This window comes from Oncorhynchus gorbuscha, linkage group LG18, assembly GCF_021184085.1.
Source record: "Oncorhynchus gorbuscha isolate QuinsamMale2020 ecotype Even-year linkage group LG18, OgorEven_v1.0, whole genome shotgun sequence".
Classification (NCBI taxonomy): Eukaryota; Metazoa; Chordata; class Actinopteri; order Salmoniformes; family Salmonidae; genus Oncorhynchus; species Oncorhynchus gorbuscha.
This window is the reverse complement of record NC_060190.1, coordinates 23,055,133-23,068,232: the sequence shown is the minus strand read 5'-3', so window position 1 is coordinate 23,068,232 and position 13,100 is coordinate 23,055,133. Positions and strand designations below refer to the sequence as shown.

General features: G+C 47.1%; 1 protein-coding gene across 2 annotated transcripts in view; it reads right to left on the bottom strand.

Annotated features, from left to right (window-relative positions):
• aqp7 (aquaporin 7) overlaps nt 1-13,100 on the bottom strand; it is a 25,882-nt gene extending 12,782 nt beyond the window's left edge. For both annotated transcript variants that reach the window (XM_046310703.1, XM_046310704.1), the window contains exon 1: nt 12,067-13,100. In XM_046310703.1, coding sequence (XP_046166659.1) covers nt 12,067-12,192 — 126 coding nt within the window. In that variant the 5' untranslated portion in view covers nt 12,193-13,100. The remainder of the gene's footprint in view (nt 1-12,066) is intronic.

Sequence of the window (13,100 nt, the reverse complement as noted above, 5' to 3'; positions counted from 1 at the left end):
TTCCTTCTGGTGCATTTGGATTCACTTAACTCAATTAAACAAAGAATTGCTGTTAAAGTAAAAACATGTCATTTCATAAAACATCCAACAAGCTTTGTCACAAGTTTCAATTCCCTCATTAGGAAATGTGAATGAGAACTAGATTTGGGTCTTGAATGCGTCTTTGATGTGAGTGTCTCTTGCAGAGGCGTCATGCCCATAGGGGGCACAAGAGCACATTCTGTCATGTTTTGTCATAGATTGTCATGTCTTGTCCCTGTGCTTTCTCTTCTATTCGTTTCCCCCTGCTGGTCTTATTAGGTTCTTTCCCTCTCTCTCTCTATCTCTCTCTCTCTCTCTCTCTCTCTATCGTTCCGTTCCTGCTCCCAGCTGTTCCTCATTCTCCTAACTACCTCGTTTACTCTTTCACACCTGTCCCCTATTTTGCCCTCTGATTAGAGTCCCTATTTCTCCCTCTGTTTCCGCTTCTGTCCTTGTCGGATCCTTGTTTGCTGTACTGTGTTCTTGTTCCGTCCTGTCGTGTTTTTGCCTTCATCAGATGCTGCGTGTGAGCAGGTGTCTCTGTCAGCTACGGCCTGCGCCTACCCGAAGCGACCTGCAGTCTGTGGCCGCTTCTCCTGTCCTTCCCCTCTACAGACTAGAGGATTTCTGTTATGGATTCAGGATTTGTCGTTTTCTGTTTTGGACTTGAATAAACTCTGTTTCTGTTAAGTTGCTTTTGGGTCCTCACTCACCTGCATAACAGAAGGATCCGACCAAGAATGGACCCAGCGACTACGGATCCTCGCAACTCAGCCGTCGAGATCCAGGGAGCGATGCTCGGCAGACACGAGCAGGAATTGTCTGCTGCTCATCATGCCGTTGAGACCCTGGCCGCTCAGGTCTCCGATCTCTCAAGACAGTTTCACAATCTCCGTCTCGAGCCACCAGCTACTTCCTGGTCTTCTGAGTCTCCAGAATCAAGAATTAATAACCCACCGTGTTACTCTGGGCAGCCCACTGAATGCCGCTCCTTTCTCACCCAGTGTGATATTGTGTTCTCTCTCCAGCCCAACACATACTCTAGGGATAGAGCTTGTATCGCCTACGTCATATCTCTCCTTACTGGACGGGCTCGTGAGTGGGGCACGGTTATCTGGGAGGCAAGGGCTGAGTGTACTAACGAGTATCAGAACTTTAAAGAGGAGATGATACGGGTTTTTGATCGTTCAGTTTTTGGGAAGGAGGCTTCCAGGGCCCTGGCTTCCCTATGTCAAGGTGATCGATCCATAACGGATTACTCTATAGAGTTTCGCACTCTTGCTGCCTCCAGTGACTGGAACGAGCCGGCGTTGCTCGCTCGTTTTCTGGAGGGACTCCACGCTAAGGTTAAGGATGAGATTCTCTCCCGGGAGGTTCCTTCCAGCGTGGATTCTTTGATTGAACTCGCCATCCGCATAGAACGACGGGTAGATCTTCGTCACCGAGCTCGTGGAAGAGAGCTCGCGTTAACGGTGTTTCCCCTCTCCGCATCACAACCATCTCTTCCCACTGGCTCAGGTGTTGAGCCCATGCAGATGGGAGGTATTCGCATCTCGACTAAGGAGAGGGAACGGAGAATCACCAACCGCCTCTGTCTCTATTGCGGTTCTGCTGGACATTTTGTCTTTTCATGTCCAGTAAAACGTCAGAGCTCATCAGTAAGCGGAGAGCTACTGGTGAGCGCTACTACTCAGGTCTCTCCATCAAGATCCTGTACTACCTTGGCGGTCCATCTACGCTGGACCGGTTCGGCAGCTTCCTGCAGTTTCTTGATAGACTCTGGGGCTGAGGGCTGTTTTATGGACGAAGCATGGGCTCGGAAACATGACATTCCTCTCAGACAGTTAGGGGAGCCCACGCCCATGTTCGCCTTGGATGGTAGTCCCCTCCCCAGTATAATATGTGAAACACTACCTTTAACCCTCACAGTATCTGGTAACCACAGTGAGACCATTTCTTTTTTGATTTTTCGTTCACCTTTTACACCTGTTGTTTTGGGTCATCCCTGGCTAGTGTGTCATAATCCTTCTATTAATTGGTCTAGTAATTCTATCCTATCCTGGAACGTTTCTTGTCATGTGAAATGTTTAATGTCTGCTATCCCTCCTGTTTCTTCTGTCCCCTCTTCACAGGAGGAACCTGGTGATTTGACAGGGGTGCCGGAGGAATATCATGATCTGCGCACGGTCTTCAGTCGGTCCAGAGCCACCTCCCTTCCTCCTCACCGGTCGTATGATTGTAGTATTGATCTCCTTCCGGGGACCACTCCCCCCCGGTGTAGACTATACTCTCTGTCGGCTCCCGAACGTAAGGCTCTCGAAGATTATCTGTCTGTTTCTCTCGACGCCGGTACCGTTGTGCTTTCTTCCTCTCCCTCCGGAGCGGGGTTTTTTTTTGTTAAGAAGAAGGACGGTACTCTGCGCCCCTGCGTGGATTATCGAGGGCTGAACGACATAACGGTTAAGAATCGTTATCCGCTTCCCCTTATGTCGTCAGCCTTCGAGATTCTGCAGGGAGCCAGGTTCTTTACTAAGTTGGACCTTCGTACCGCTTACCATCTCGTGCGCATCAGGGAGGGGGACGAGTGGAAAACGGCATTTAACACTCCGTTAGGGCATTTTGAATACCGGGTTCTGCCGTTCGGTCTCGCTAATGCTCCAGCTGTCTTTCAGGCATTAGTGAATGATGTACTGAGAGACATGCTGAACATCTTTGTTTTCGTTTACCTTGACGATATCCTGATTTTTTCACCGTCACTCCAGATTCATGTTCAGCACGTTCGACGTGTTCTCCAGCGCCTTTTAGAGAATTGTCTTTATGTGAAGGCTGAGAAGTGAGCTTTTCATGTCTCCTCCGTCACTTTTCTCGGTTCTGTTATTTCCGCTGAAGGCATTCAGATGGATCCCGCTAAGGTCCATGCTGTCAGCGATTGGCCCGTCCCTAAGTCACGTGTCGAGTTGCAGCGTTTTCTCGGTTTCGAGAATTTCTATCGGCGTTTCATTCGTAATTTCGGTCAAGTGGCAGCTCCTCTCACAGCCCTTACTTCTGTCAAGACGTGCTTTAAGTGGTCCGGTTCCGCCCAGGGAGCTTTTGATCTCCTCAAGAAGCGTTTTACATCCGCTCCTATCCTTGTTACTCCTGACGTCACTAAACAATTCATTGTCGAGGTTGACGCGTCAGAGGTGGGCGTGGGAGCCATTCTGTCCCAGCGCTCCCATTCTGACGATAAGGTCCATCCTTGCGCATATTTTTCTCATCGCCTGTCGCCGTCGGAACGTAACTATGATGTGGGAAACCGCGAACTGCTCGCCATCCGCTTAGCCCTAGGCAAATGGCGACAGTGGTTGGAGGGGGCGACCATTCCTTTTGTCGTTTGGACTGACCATAAGAACCTTGAGTACATCCGTTCTGCCAAACGACTCAATGCGCGTCAGGCTCGTTGGGTGTTGTCCTATCATCTCTTCCCTCCGCTCAAACCTTCTCCAACCTATCTCCTGATTCTGCCTCCTCAACCCTCCTCTCCTCCCTCTCTGGATCCTTTGACTCTCTATGTCCCCTATCCTCCAGGCCGGCTCGGTCCTCCCCTCCCGCTCCGTGGCTCGATGACTCATTGCGAGCTCACAGAACAGGGCTCCGGGCAGCCGAGCGGAAATGGAGGAAAACTCGCCTCCCTGCGGACCTGGCATCCTTTCACTCCCTCCTCTCTACATTTTCCTCCTCTGTCTCTGCTGCTAAAGCCACTTTCTACCACGCTAAATTCCAAGCATCTGCCTCTAACCCTAGAAAGCTCTTTGCCACCTTCTCCTCCCTCCTGAATCCCCCCCCCCTCCCTCTCTGCAGATGACTTCGTCAACCGTTTTGAAAAGAAGGTCGACGACATCCGATCCTCGTTTGCTAAGTCAAACGACACCGCTGGTTCTGCTCACACTGCCCTACCCTGTGCTCTGACCTCTTTCTCCCCTCTCTCTCCAGATGAAATCTCGCGTCTTGTGACGGCCGGCCGCCCAACAACCTGCCCGCTTGACCCTATCCCCTCCTCTCTTCTCCAGACCATTTCCGGAGACCTTCTCCCTTTCCTCACCTCGCTCATCAACTCATCCCTGACTGCTGGCTACGTCCCTTCCGTCTTCAAGAGAGCGAGAGTTGCACCCCTTCTGAAAAAACCTACACTCGATCCCTCCGATGTCAACAATTACAGACCAGTATCCCTTCTTTCTTTTCTCTCCAAAACTCTTGAACGTGCCGTCCTTGGCCAGCTCTCCCGCTATCTCTCTCTGAATGACCTTCTAGATCCAAATCAGTCAGGTTTCAAGACTAGTCATTCAACTGAGACTGCTCTCCTCTGTATCACGGAGGCGCTCCGCACTGCTAAAGCTAACTCTCTCTCCTCTGCTCTCATCCTTCTAGATCTATCGGCTGCCTTCGATACTGTGAACCATCAGATCCTCCTCTCCACCCTCTCCGAGTTGGGCATTTCCGGCGCGGCCCACGCTTGGATTGCGTCCTACCTGACAGGCCGCTCCTACCAGGTGGCGTGGCGAGAATCTGTCTCCTCACCACGCGCTCTCACCACTGGTGTCCCCCAGGGCTCTGTTCTTGGCCCTCTCCTATTCTCGCTATACACCAAGTCACTTGGCTCTGTCATAACCTCACATGGTCTCTCCTATCATTGCTATGCAGACGACACACAACTAATCTTCTCCTTTCCCCTTCTGATGACCAGGTGGCGAATCGCATCTCTGCATGTCTGGCAGACATATCAGTGTGGATGACGGATCACCACCTCAAGCTGAACCTCGGCAAGACGGAGCTGCTCTTCCTCCCGGGGAAGGACTGCCCGTTCCATGATCTCGCCATCACGGTTGACAACTCCATTGTGTCCTCCTCCCAGAGCGCCAAGAACCTTGGCGTGATCCTGGACAACACCCTGTCGTTCTCAACCAACATCAAGGCGGTGGCCGTTCCTGTAGGTTCATGCTCTACAACATCCGCAGAGTACGACCCTGCCTCACACAGGAAGCGGCGCAGGTCCTAATCCAGGCACTTGTCATCTCCCGTCTGGATTACTGCAACTCGCTGTTGGTTGGGCTCCCTGCCTGTGCCATTAAACCCCTTCAACTCATCCAGAACGCCGCAGCCCGTCTGGTGTTCAACCTTCCCAAGTTCTCTCACGTCACCCCGCTCCTCCGTTCTCTCCACTGGCTTCCAGTTGAAGCTCGCATCCGCTACAAGACCATGGTGCTTGCCTACGGAGCTGTGAGGGGAACGGCACCTCAGTACCTCCAGGCTCTGATCAGGCCCTACACCCAAACAAGGGCACTGCGTTCATCCACCTCTGGCCTGCTCGCCTCCCTACCACTGAGGAAGTACAGCTCCCGCTCAGCCCAGTCAAAACTGTTCGCTGCGCTGGCCCCCAATGGTGGAACAAACTCCCTCACGATGCCAGGACAGCGGAGTCAATCACCACCTTCCGGAGACACCTGAAACCCCACCTCTTTAAGGAATACCTAGGATAGGATAAGTAATCCCTCTCACCCCCCCCTTTAAGATTTAGATGCACTATTGTAAAGTGACTGTTCCACTGGATGTCATAAGGTGAATGCACCAATTTGTAAGTCGCTCTGGATAAGAGCGTCTGCTAAATGACTTAAATGTAAATGTATGTAAATGTTGTTTTTCGCTCGTTTCGAGTTCGTGATTTCTTATCGTCCGGGTACTAAGAACACCAAGCCTGATGCTTTATCCCGTCTCTTCAGTTCTTCTGTAGCCTCTACCGACCCCGAGGGGATTCTCCCTGAAGGGCGTGTTGTCGGGTTGACTGTCTGGGGAATTGAGAGACAGGTAAAGCAAGCACTCACTCACACTCCGTCACCGCGCGTTTGTCCTAGTGACCTTCTTTTCGTTCCTGTTTCTACTCGTCTGGCCGTTCTTCAGTGGGCTCACTCTGCCAAGTTAGCTGGCCACCCCGGCGTTCGGGGTACGCTTGCTTCTATTCGCCAGCGGTTTTGGTGGCCTACTCAGGAGCGTGACACGCGCCGTTTCGCGGCTGCTTGTTCGGACTGCGCGCAGACTAAGTCAGGTAACTCTCCTCCTGCCGGTCGTCTCAGACCGCTTCCCATTCCTTCTCGACCATGGTCTCACATCGCCTTAGACTTCATTACCGGTCTGCCTTCGTCAGCGGGGAAGACTGTTATTCTAACGGTTGTCGATAGGTTCTCTAAGGCGGCTCATTTTATTCCCTCGCTAAGCTTCCTTCCGCTAAAGAGACGGCACAGATCATCATTGAGAATGTGTTCAGAATTCATGGCCTTCCGTTAGACGCCGTTTCGGACAGAGGTCCGCAATTCACGTCTCAGTTTTGGAGGGAGTTTTGTCGCTTGATTGGTTCTTCCGTCAGTCTCTCTTCCGGTTTTCATCCCCAGTCTAACGGTCAAGCAGAACGGGCCAATCAGACTATTGGTCGCATCTTACGCAGTCTTTCTTTTCGAAACCCTGCGTCTTGGGCAGAACAGCTCCCTGGGCAGAATACGCTCACAACTCGCTTCCTTCGTCTGCAACCGGGCTATCTCCTTTTCAGAGTAGCCTTGGGTACCAGCCCCTCTGTTCTCGTCCCAGCTCGCCGAGTCCAGCGTTCCCTCCGCTCAGGCTTTTGTCCAACGTTGTGAGCGCACCTGGAGGAGGGTCAGGTCTGCACTTTGCCGTTATAGGGCGCAGACTGTGAGAGCCGCCAATAAACGTAGGATTAAGAGTCCTAGGTATTGTCGCGGTCAGAGAGTATGGCTTTCTACTCGTAACCTTCCCCTTACGACAACTTCTCGCAAGTTGACTCCGCGGTTCATTGGTCCGTTCCGTATTTCTCAGGTCGTTAATCCTGTCGCAGTGCGACTTCTTCTTCCGCGACATCTTCGTCGCGTCCACCCTGTCTTCCATGTCTCCTGTGTCAAGCCCTTTCTTCGCGCCCCCGTTCGTCTCCCCCCGTCCTTGTCGAGGCGCACCTATCTACAGGGTACGGAAGATCATGGACATGCGTTCTCGGGGACGTGGTCACCAGTACTTAGTGGATTGGGAGGGGTACGGTCCTGAGGAGAGGAGTTGGGTTCCATCTCGGGACGTGCTGGACCGTTCGTTGATCGATGATTTCCTCCGTTGCCGCCAGGGTTCCTCCTCGAGTGCGCCAGGAGGCGCTCGGTGAGTGGGGGGGTACTGTCATGTTTTGTCATAGATTGTCATGTCTTGTCCCTGTGCTTTCTCTTCTATTCGTTTCCCCCTGCTGGTCTTATTAGGTTCTTTCCCTCTCTCTCTCTCTCTCTCTCTCTCTCTCTCTCTCTCTCTCTCTCTCTCTCTCTCTCTCTCTCTCTCTCTCTCTCTATCGTTCCGTTCCTGCTCCCAGCTGTTCCTCATTCTCCTAACTACCTCGTTTACTCTTTCACACCTGTCCCCTATTTTGCCCTCTGATTAGAGTCCCTATTTCTCCCTCTGTTTCCGCTTCTGTCCTTGTCGGATCCTTGTTTGCTGTACTGTGTTCTTGTTCCGTCCTGTCGTGTTTTTGCCTTCATCAGATGCTGCGTGTGAGCAGGTGTCTCTGTCAGCTACGGCCTGCGCCTACCCGAAGCGACCTGCAGTCTGTGGCCGCTTCTCCTGTCCTTCCCCTCTACAGACTAGAGGATTTCTGTTATGGATTCAGGATTTGTCGTTTTCTGTTTTGGACTTGAATAAACTCTGTTTCTGTTAAGTCGCTTTTGGGTCCTCACTCACCTGCATAACACATTCCCCCTCAGATTTGTCCAGTTTGATATTTTTCTGATGTAAAATGAATTATTAAAGTTCAACATAATTATTTATAAAATAATAGATCTGTCAGTGGTATTTTGTGGAGGAGCTGGACTGGACCAGGCAAAGAGTACCCCCGTTCTCCCTAGTAAGTGTTTCCTTCCAAGGTGCACCATGGAGCAAAGACACTGCATTTGATTTGATTTTAGCTGCCGATGATGGGCAGGAGTCACAGGAGGTATGTTTGTAAATGAATTTGATCAAGCTATGTCACCTATTGATTCCTTTTGATTCATAAATTAAACAATTTTATTTGTATGTAATACAAGACACCTAGCCATTTTATGGAGTGGTTTTAGTTAGATAGATTCCCAATCTCCCAACCTCATAACCAGCAACCAAGTCATTTCAGGCTACCAATCAACTTAGGGTAGCTTATCTAACTACGGTATCTTAGCTGGCATGCTGCGGGCAAAGTTGCTAGACTTTAGGAAAGTGTACAATTACTTAATGTACCCAATAAGAATCACATTCCGTTCAACCTTTTATCCAGATTTTAGGGGGATGCAGACAGCTCAAGAGGTATGCAGAAAATATTTGGTTTAAATTTAATCTGCCACCTTATGATATTATCATGACATCTGTGTGTTAATTATTATTCCATGATATGTGCCTGTATTGACGTGTGGTTGCATGTACTGTGTTGTAATTTGGATGTGACATTTTAGGCATGTTATTGCAGTATATTTAGATGTGTAATTTACAACAGTCAGAATGACACCATCATTAAAATGACAGTTGAACAAGTACATTTATTTTTTACAGCGGAGAGGAGGTGAATGAGCCAATTGTAAACTGGGGATGATTAGGTGACTGTATGAGGGCCAGATTGGGAATTTAGCCAGGACACCAGGGTTAACTCTTACTATAAATGCTATGGGATCTTTAGTGACCACAGAGAGTCAGGACACCCGTTTAATGTCCCATCCGAAAAACAGAACCCTACAAAGGGCAATGTCCCCAATCACTGCCCTGGGGCATTGGGATATTATTTCTAGAGCAGTGGAAAGGGTGCCTCCTACTGGCCCTTCAACACCACTTCCAGCAGCATCTGGTCTCCCATTCATCGACTGACCAGGACCAACTCTGCTTAGCTTCAGAACAAGCCAGCAGTGGGATGCAGGGTGGTATGCTGCTGGAAAAGATGTATCCTTGGATAACCTATGGAGAAAAATATACATTTTTTTTTACATAGAATTAGGCAGAATGATTATGGCTCTAGATTCCTGGAAAAACCCTTTTCAGGTGTTTGAAAAATTCTCCAACATCCGACCTCCATCCTCACGTACTTCGTTTCTACTTTCACTCTGCCAAAACAGCACACAGTTACAGTACTCACCCTTCTAAATAACTTGAAACGGTCTAACCAGGTCTTGTGTCTGGATGTAGCCTAGACTAGCTAGCAAGCCAGCTAACTTCTTTCGCCAATCAGCTTCAGCCAGCCAACTTTGGATAGCCTAGTGGCGCTAGTTAGTTAGTCAATAAATTATACAATGTAAATGGGGCAATATTTTAATGTTTCTCATCTTTGAGCTGTATTTGTATCTGAATTTCTACAAATAATAGTTGTTTGAGGTTTTTAAGTCACAGAAATTTGGAGCTATTGACATTTAAAATGACTGTCCCATCTACATTGTGTAATTTACTGATGTTCCCTAACTAGCCCTCATAAGGATATCGAATGTCAAACCAAATTGACCATGGGCATTACGATGGGGTCGGGTGCAGCTGCGCTCCGAATTCATGATTATTTGTTTGCTGCCAGTTTTGGGTGTGTGGGCAGGATTGAAATAATCCCAACGCAAGGAAAACTGTTATCGTACCCTTGATTCCGTGACATACTTTCCCCCCCTAATTATCTCACAAATCTCCGTTTTGGATGAGACTGACTTTATGAACTAAATTATCCTATTTACACTTTGTAGTCAATTTTGACACTAGAACAAAAAAATCGGAATAATAGCAATAGCCGTTTTCTACTAGAGAAGTTGTTTATTGCCTTCAGTTGCTCTTTAAGACATTTAAAGGTAATTATCACGTCTTGTCCTATAAACCTGTCAACTCATTTTGAGTGATGTACTTAATTAGTTATAAGAATATAATCAGTTTAGGCCTTAGGGGGATGGGATTATTGTATGAATATTGTATCGTATGTAGGTTAATAAAGTGATGACCTACTTCCAACCCACACGCATGCCCCAAGGTCACTCTTTTGGATCAACCCTCCAAAAATACTTTAACTGGTTACTAGTAAATTAGTTTTTGAAACCAAATATATGATTTAATGTCAACTGTTTAATTGGATTATTACCACATTTATATTTCAAGTTGCAAACTATTTATTTGAACACTCATAAACCTAATAAATAACTAATATGAATTAATATTTCATCTAAACAACACACTTTTTCATCTTGTTTCAAGTTCACTTTTTAATTTGGAATTACCTATAACATTTTCAACAATTGGGTTACAAGCAATTAAATAATTCCCTGTAAATCAAGATATTAAGTTGGTTGAAAATAATTTTCCACATTTAGTAGCCACAATATTTATTTCACCTTTATTTAACTAGGCAAGTCAGTTAAGAACAAATACTTATTTTCAATGACGGCCTGGGAACAGTGGGTTAACTGCCTGTTCAGGGGCAGAACGACAGATTTGTACCATGTCATATTATCATAATCAAGCATTGTGTACAGTAAAATAGAAATCATATCAGGCTCTTTTATATGAAATATAATTATGCCAGCATGATTACAGATGCTATTGGTGAAAAAACGACTACAAAGACCAGATTAACTGGAATGACATTCACTCTCACTGGTGTGCAAAAAGAACCAACTGAAAGCCACAACCCAAACAAGCCACGCCTCCAACTCTTCTGATAGGCTGCTTCCGCTACATTTCCCCCAATGCTATTCGCATGAGGTGTTGAAAGCAGTTAAGAACCTTTCAATCAATTTAAAAAATCACATTGATCTGTCAAATTTGTTATTTGATTTCAGACAAATTTAATAGAAAGTGTAATTTTCAATCATTCCAATCAGTAAAAGCACTTAAGATTAACAACAGCATCGTCCCATTTTGTTGTGTCGGTAAGTCACAAAGGAAAGAGAAAGCTCCTTATACAATTACTGTATAGTAGTAAAGACATTATCACACTACTACCACGTGTGTGTCTTCTGTCTGTGTCCTAAGCTCTAAGAATAGGATTCGTTTTCAGGCATGTGACAAACAGGCAGCGTGTGTGTGTGTGTGTGTGTGTGTGTGTGTGTGTCTGACATGTTTTTTCTAGCAATGCTGATATTCCCTGTGAAGCCTTGTAGGCCATCCTGTTGATCCTATTTATTTCCCTTTTGTGTCTATGGCTGTATTATTTCCTATTAAAGGCAAATGAGTGTGTGTGTGTGTGTGTGTGTGTGTGTGTGTGTGTGTGTGTGTGTGTGTGTGTGTGTGTGTGTGTGTGTGTGTGTGAGTGTGAGTGTGTGTGTGTGTGTGTGTGTGTGTGTGTGTGTGTGTGTGTGTGTGTGTGTGTGTGTGTGTGTGTGTGTGTGTGTGTGTGTGTGTGTGTGTGTGTGTGTGTGTGTGTGTGTGTGTGTGTGTGTGAGAGAGAGAGAGAGAGCGTGCATGCGGCCAACTGGCCAGCCGTGTTATCACAGGGTCAAGCGCATGACAGTGACAACCAATGCCACATGATAAGCATCTACATGGGGAGCGTATTGCAACATGCAATTTGTATGAATATTTCTAAGCAGAATCATAATTGAGTGGAAATCTATCAATGGATATAGACACTAGTAGTAATATGAGTAGTAATAAACTAGTAATAATAAATACCTTTAAATACAACATTTTACTTATTCATTTATAATTCTTGTACTTTTGGAAATATGCAACAACCAAAACATATTACATGCAAATATAAAATGCAAATAAGCAAGGGAGTAAGGGTGATGCCGGACTGACGCGTGGATACGGACACCAAATTAGAACGGATACATTTTGCTCTGTGCATGTGTGAAGTGTGTGACGTAAAACGCCTCCTCTTTTCTAATTGGCTAAGCAGATGGTTACGTATCCGTGAAAATACGTTAACGGTCAGCGTCAACGACCAAATCAAGGGGCCAGTCCGGCCTTGACCTTAAGAAGTGGGAGGTTGATGTTGTCCTCTAACCCTTTCTCTCTTTTTTTCTCTCTCTATCTTTCTCTTACCATCATGACATAGGTGCTGAGGGTTTCTGCGAGTCCCACTCGAACGCGTTCATTTATCACCCAAATCTTGGAGAGTTTTCTACTTCTTCCATGCTCTTGAACGCTCCCCTGCTCCATCGCATGCATCTTATTTCCACAGAGTCACACTCAAGTTTGCAGTCCTTTGTAGGTTGTCAAGTTATCCGGAAGAGTTTGGGCTACGACCCTCAAAATCACAATCGACACACAGCCTTGTTTGTATCTCTTTCTCTTCCCACTTCCCTTTCTCTCGCTTCCTTTTGGCTTGTATTTTATGGCCTCTCCCCTCCCACGCCCTCTTTCCTCCACACACAGACACACAAACACACAGTCACACACACTCCCTACGATGGACCTATGTCTGGGAGGGGTGTATGCTTAAGGGGAGGGGTAGAAAAACAGGCTGGCTTGTCACAGAAAAATCTTCCAACTCAAATGTGCTGAATACAACAGCTGTCGACTTTACCATAATACTGCATGTTTACTTAGGAACCCTATCCCATCGATGCAGAGTTAATAAAAAAAAAAAAATATATATATATATTTAAAAGAGGAATGAAAATGCACAACAATTAAGCTACCAGATCAATGAGGTAGATATGTACTTGAAGGCATGGCATAGATAATAACAAGAGTAAAAAAGGAACAGCGTTTTTTGATGAGTGTGAAAGTGTGTGTGTGTGTGAGAGAGTGTCAGTGTGGTGAGTGTGTGGGTGGAGTCTTATGAGTGTGCATAGGGTCAAACAAGGTCAATGAAGATCATCTGGGTAACCATTTTGCTGAACTATTTAGCAGTCTTGTGGATAGACGCTGCCACGAATCCTGTTGGGCCGAGACCCGATGCTCCGGTACCACTTGCCGGACGGTAACGGGGAGAACAGTCTATAGATTGGGTGGTTGAAGTCTTTGGCAATTTTTCAGGCCTTCCTCTGACACCGCCTGATATAGAGGTCCTGTAAGGTGATGTATTGGGCCGTCAGCACCACCCTCTGTAGCGCATTGTGGTCAAGGTCGGT